General features: G+C 31.9%; 1 protein-coding gene across 1 annotated transcript; it reads left to right on the top strand.

Annotated features, from left to right (window-relative positions):
- The first annotated feature begins 2,574 nt into the window (after positions 1-2,574).
- On the top strand, positions 2,575-3,974 carry LOC122303702. Its single transcript, XM_043115605.1, has 2 exons — positions 2,575-2,710; positions 2,934-3,974. Exon 2 carries the CDS (start codon positions 3,005-3,007, stop codon positions 3,740-3,742), a length of 738 nt encoding a protein of 245 aa, XP_042971539.1. The 5' UTR covers positions 2,575-2,710; positions 2,934-3,004; the 3' UTR covers positions 3,743-3,974.
- The last annotated feature ends 2,949 nt before the right edge of the window (positions 3,975-6,923 follow it).

The raw sequence follows: 6,923 nt of genomic DNA, 5'->3' as shown, positions 1-6,923 counted from the left end.
TCAATTTTAAAAAGTTAAATTCATCTTAATGAGATTTATAAAATATTACTATTTACAACTGAACTCAACTCACCTCAATATTCAAACGTAATGTTAGTGTTTTACAACTAATAATATATTGTCAAATTATTACAACTGAAATAGGAAATAAGGGCCTGGAGCCAAGCTGGTTGTTTTGTATCCTAGGGCTATAAATGAATCAGTCTATTTGATAGCATGCTCAGTTAAACTTGAATCGAATTTGACTCGTAAAAAAAAAAAAAAAAAACTCGTTCTTGAAAGTAGATACCCGCTCAATTTGTAAATGACACATACACAACAAAACTCGATTCGACTCGGCTAAGACCCGTTAAAACCCACTTGTTTATGCTCGACTCGACTCATTAGCTCAATTCGATTAAAACTCATTCATATATTGATAAATATATACATACACCTATGTATATATACATATATATATATGTATTAGCTAAAAATATAAGCATACAATTTTTATAATTATATAATATGTAGAATTTTTACAATTTTGCCTATAGTAGTATGTAGAAACCATATATAAAATAGATATATGCTATCATATTAAGTATGTGTATAAATAATATATGTAGGCAAATAATATATTGTTATTTTGGATAAATATCAACTATTTAGATATTAATTATTTATAACATTTTTAAAATTTTATAATTCAATAGATGTTCTACTTGTTAGTTGTATAAATTCAATATTAGATATTTTATTTATTTATTTAATTTATTAATTATTAAATCTTATTAAAAAATAATTTAAACTCGACTCGAACTCTTTTGTAGGATGAGCTCGAGTTGAGAGTTTGGCTTATCGAGTTGAGCTAAACTCTCAACTTGAGCTCGAACTAAAAAAAAAAAAAAAAATCTCGAGATTAAACTTGAATATTTTGAATCGAGCTGAGTTCGGCAAGCTAAAGATCAGTTCGGCTCGGCTCAACTCAACTCAATTATAGCCCTATTTGTATCCCCACTCAATTTGAAAATTAAGATAATGAAAAGAACCGGCCGGCGGCCAGGTACCACTTAATTACTACTTTGAAAACGATATAAGAAAATAAAATTTAATTTAATTATATGCCAGCTAGCTTCCTCATTAAGAAAGTGAAGCATGTATATTATAATTTAGATGGAGGAAAATATTGGCAAAAGAAAATACCACGAAGTTTCTTAGATCTATGACTTTATATATATATATATAGTCTATCTTCACTTCGCCCTATATATACCTAATTAGATATTCGTCTATGTTTTAGAACCCTAGCTTCTTTATTTCTCAGCTGACCTAAAAAATTTACAGACTTGTTTTCAGAACTCCATGAAGTCCATGGTACTACAGGAGCAAGGATCTGCACCCAACCTTTTCTTTTCTGTTTTTGTTTTTTTCTCGGTGAAAAACTCAAAAACATATATATATATATATAAAAAAAAAAAAAATTCTAAGGGGATCGATATAATGCAAGAGTAATGATATACTTATAATTCTTTTTTATAATTTTTATATAATCATATATTAAATTGAAAATATTTATGTAAATTGATATTATTACTGATGCAAAGACAGAGAAAAAAACAAAACAAAAACAAAAGGATAACACGAGAAAGAAAGTATCACGCGTCTTTGAAAAGTCCTTTTTTTTGAACAACTTGTCAATTAGGACAATGCTAGGATAATCGAAAAAGGTAATATGCATTAATTATATTGATAGTACAAAATTGTACTTTTATTATTATTTTTTTATATATTTTGTAAATCACCTTAAACATTTTGAGAAAAAACAGAATTACAAACACATTAAACTAAACTTCCTTAACCAAGTTAAAAAAAAAGGTCTCCCGATTAAGTATTCTCGTTTTTATCTTATTTATTTGATGGTTTTATTAAGCATACTAGCTAAACGATAGTCACTCCCGAATTATATAATGTGCATCATGAAATTAACGAGTAATAGTCCATCCGAAGTTTGAATAATTGTACCTTTGCTCTGTTATATAATTTGGTCGGCATCACAATTGATCTTTTTGAATTGTCACACTGGAGGCTCATAACTTTTACCATCTTCGTGACCATAATATATAAGCTGCTTTTATTTTTAAGCCGTCCCAAAAATCTGTAACGAGTTTCAAAAATAAAATTCAATAAATTTCCTGCATGCATTATTCTCAAATTTAATTAAATTGTCTCTAAAAATGAACCCACCTCTCAAGAGATGATCAGTCAAGAGGCCTGACAAATGACACACCTGGTCATCAATTAGATAGATGCAGATCACCAAATGCACATCTTATTGTTTGTATCCCCACTTAATTTGAGAATTTATAAGGTCATGAAAAGAACCGGGCCAGGTACTAATTACTACATTGAATTAAAACTGAAAGAAAATAAAAATACAAATAAAAATAATTATATGCCTTATATGAGCTCATAAATAAAATGAAGTTTATAATTTCAACAACGTCACAGGGAAGAAAATACCACGAAGTTTCTAATAATTATAGGTGTATGCAGACTTTATTATATATATATATATATATATAAGATCTGCCGCGCATACTCGCGGCAATGAATGGAGAAATGAACAAGTAGAACCCTTCTTTATTCCTCAGTTGGCTTGAGAGACTTGTTTTCAGAACTCCTTGCTTCAATACGAGGAAGAAAAAAAGAAGAATCTCGCAGAACTTTGGTATGATCAGTATCCGATCATATTTGTTGAATATATATATATATATATACTACTTGCTTTTTCGTTTTTATAATATATATATCGTTCTCATTGAAGATCATATCATACTGCATGATCACCAGTTATATATTCTTTATATGTGGAATTTCATTTATTCTTGTTACCGGATCATTTATCATATTATTTATCCAAATTTATGAATGTTTTCACTTGAACTGTCTAGGAATTCTGAGATTGACAAATATACGAGAAGGGAAGCGACAACAGGCAAATCAAATCTTCTAATTAGAAGGCATGACGAAACTCACCGAGATGGAACATCCTAGCCACAAACATTGGCTTAAATTGAAGCGTTCCTCAGCACCTTATAAGTGCAACGGCTGTGATGAACTAGGGTTTGGTGCAAAGTACCGATGTAACAAAATGCTGTTTAAATGTAACTTTCATCTTCATGAAGAGTGTGCTTTACCCGATGGCGCCAAGAAACACCGCTTCTTCGAGAGCGATTTCACATTTCATAATTATAAATCTCCTGCAGACCCGGCCGCTTGCGTCAAGAAACAGTACCCCTTCTTCAAGAGAATGATCAACTGCATATTTTGTAATTATAAATCTCCGGCTGAGCCTCACAGATTTTGTGTTGCGTGTGGGAAGTACGTTGGAGGGTTCGGGTACCGGTCTTCTCGTAACGAAGAACGTGTCCTGCACCCTTGTTGCTTGAATCTCCCACTTAGTATACCTATTAACTTGAACCTCCCAGATCATAATGTTTGTACTGAGGCGATTCTAAACCTTGCTGAAAATACCCCATCAGACTGCCAACTATGCCGCAACGAGAGAAAGGGTTGGGCTTATGTCTCCATCTGTGGCAATCACTGCTATCATGTGGCTTGTATCCAGGAATCTCGGCTGGAAAGTTGGAAGAAGAATCGTTTCAACCAACAGAGTACCTCGAGTTTGGGGGTGTCAGAGATCATAAAAGTGGTTCTTGAGGTCATCATTCCTGTTGTTCTCGGTGCGACGGCGACGTAGCAGCTCCTTTGCTAGCTGGTCTATTACAGAATTAACTAGTCCCCGGAAATAGAAAGACGCCCCCAGCAGCGAGTCCCAATATCAAAAGATTCAAAACTGCTTGAGGCAACTCTCCTTTCCATTTCCATGTTGGGGGCAAGTCGTTGATTTCATATTTCTCTTTTTTTTTTTCTTTTTTTTTATTGTATTAATTAATTTGAAATGATTATAAGAATCTCACATCTTTTTGACTTTTTTTACTTTAATTTCTATATATTGTATTTCAAATTCTGTCAAGACGAGGTGTTGCCATGATCTATCATAATCTTCCGCAAATATTTATATAATATTGGGTCTGGTCAATTGTTAAAGCTTGCATTGACTCCACAGGTCCTTGATATGGGACTAGATCAGAAGTGTGTCGCGTAATTTGGTTTTCGAAAATGTCCTAGTCAATTATTACAGGTCAGAAAATTTGTCGATGTTTAACCTACGGTCTGGGTACGGGGTTTAATTATCTAGAAGTGGGTAGGGTATCGAAAAAAAGACAGGTGTATCCATTTTCAACTTAGAAGTATTTGACTTATCTTTATGATTTGTGTAACGTGTTCATACTGTGCAAAGATAAGCTAGCCGTAATTAGTGAATAAAAATGACTCATATGTATTAACTGACAAGAAAAAAAACAAAAACAAAAGGGTAACGTATGGGAAAGAAAGCCGACACTTGTGAGCTAATTATATATTATGATCGATCGATATAACAATGGGAGTTAATTAATATTTAGTTTTAGAAAATTTTAATAGTTACCTTTTGTAATGTGTCCAATTAATTATTATAGGTATCTGGAAACTACGTACACTTAATTCTTGCAATTATCGATCATTGCATTAATTGTGAATTGTTTTCAACAATCGACCCTCTAATTCGAGATTTAAGCAGCGATATATGTGCCTTCTTCATTAATATTTACCCAACCATAAATTAAGGTTGTGAAATAGACTAAATAGTACTAAATTGTCAGATCATTTTAACGATCGAACTGCATGCACATTGCAACTAAGGTTGATCACCTAGATCGAGATCCTGGTCTTTAAATCATTAACAGTAGCATCAATCACGTTTAGACAAGAATGAATCACGTGGAGATCATTTATAAGAAATCCAAAAATTACCAATAATTAATCGCACAATAAGTCGACGTTGACAACGTACGTACAGAAAACACCACGAAGTTGGGTGCATGCAGCATGCAGTGAAAAGCTTATAATAATATAAATTGATTTACAAGTAATTAATTAAGGACAAAATATTTGAAATATTCTTGCAAGTTGAACGATTTTGATGTGGTCCCAAATTAAAAGAGTTAGATCTCCGGCCGCGTGGAGAGAAAATTAACAGCTTGTTAGGAAAGTACCGCGAATTTGAGAAGAAATTAATAAGAGAAAGCGACGATGGACCAAATAGAAATTATTCTGCAAACTAGTTTCGATAGATAATTCACATGGAAGGAAGATAAGAGAATCGTTCAAAACACAAAGAAAATGACTCTGATGTTCAATTCAAAATTATCAAAATCTAAGAATGTCGAAAATTAAATCCACCCACAAGCTGGGCTGTAATAATTGTAAATTAGTAATATCATAATTTTACTAAAAATAGCAAAATCTCAATAATCACACAAAAAATAAATACATAATCAAAGAAGTAATTTGTCAAAAATCTAGCCCAAATCAAGTTTAAAATTACTTCTTAAAGGATAAGTGGAATATTATCACAAAAGTCAAAAAATAGCTAAAAATGGGGATTTGGGATCATATCTACGATTCTCATACCCATAGCCAAATTTATGACAAAAATATCAAAACGTGCCCAAAATTGTCACAATCAAGAAAAGATCACGATTTTCTGCCATCTTTACACTAATCTACCACCTCATAGTATTTAAACGTCATCAACGTGCAATCTGACAACTCAGCATCACCTGATTTGGATCTTCTTGCATCAGAAAGTGAACAGAACAATTCATGGTATATATATATATATACTAGGTCAAAATAACGTGCAAAGCACATTTGTCTTACAACTAATAATATGTTTTTTTATAAAACTTATAAAAATAGTTGATGGTATATATAGCTTAAAAGACATTGCTTCAACAATTATACAAGTAATATAATAAATAGAATATTACAAAGAAACTTTAACAAATAAATTAACTACTACTATGCTAATGTCAAGCTATGGAATGTGGTTTTTAAAATTTAGAAGCTTATTTCAACAAACCCAACTTTGTGACTTTTTTCAAGAAAATTCAAACTCCAAAAAATTGAAAAAAAAAAAAAAAAGCTTTTTCTCTTAGAACTCAAAATACTGATCCTAAACTTGTGGGACAACATGATTTAACAAGCAACGTGTTGCTTAATGAAACCAACCGGCTTAATTAATTGATTGAGAGAGAGAGAGAGAGATATATATATATATATATATATATATATATATATACCAATGTTGAGCGAAATCAAAATGCAGAAACAGCCAGAAAATGACTTGTAGTTTGGATATCTAACTTCCATCTTCTTCCTCTTCTTTTTCTATTTCTTCAGCTTAAGCTGTTTTAGAAACAGAAAAACCTACATCGATGGCACTGATCCGGAATCCGATGCCATCCGGCATAGAAAAGGAAGGTAGATCATTATTATCTCTCTCTCTAAAAACCACATTCCAGAGCTTTTTTTGATTTTTTTTTTTTTTGGGTTTTCTTGTTTTTTGTACTAAGTGTTCTTGGTTTTAGGCGTTAAGAACACGATTTTGCCTCTACGAATCTGAAGCTCCATTTTTTAGATTTGAGATTTTTTTATTTATTATTTTGTTCTCCTTGTTTGGAAATATCGGTGAAGCATGATTCTTTGATGGTGTCCGAGGAGGCAAAGACGTGGTCGCATAGTATTCTCTCACCAGTGAAGAGCGTCCTTATGGATATTCATTGTGTCCAACCAGTTCTTGATTTTCAACTCAGGACTTCCCAGTCCATCTCGTTGATCTGCGTTTACTTTAACGGAAAATAACAAAAAGTGTTTAAACATCCGTTAAAACAATAATTTCTGTTTGATAGTCACTTTATATATATAAAGAGATATAGTAATGAAGATCAGATTGCTATCAATTGGTATAACTTGGACAATGCTAGTCATGTGCATGC

The sequence above is a fragment of the Carya illinoinensis genome, chromosome 1 (genome assembly GCF_018687715.1).
Source record: "Carya illinoinensis cultivar Pawnee chromosome 1, C.illinoinensisPawnee_v1, whole genome shotgun sequence".
NCBI classification, from domain to species: Eukaryota; Viridiplantae; Streptophyta; class Magnoliopsida; order Fagales; family Juglandaceae; genus Carya; species Carya illinoinensis.
This window is presented reverse-complemented; position numbering and strand designations above follow the sequence as displayed.

What these genes read in the sequence shown, in the direction of transcription:
- LOC122303702 (XM_043115605.1), top strand. Translation starts at nt 3,005, where the DNA reads ATGACGAAACTCACCGAGATGGAACATCCTAGCCACAAACATTGGCTT.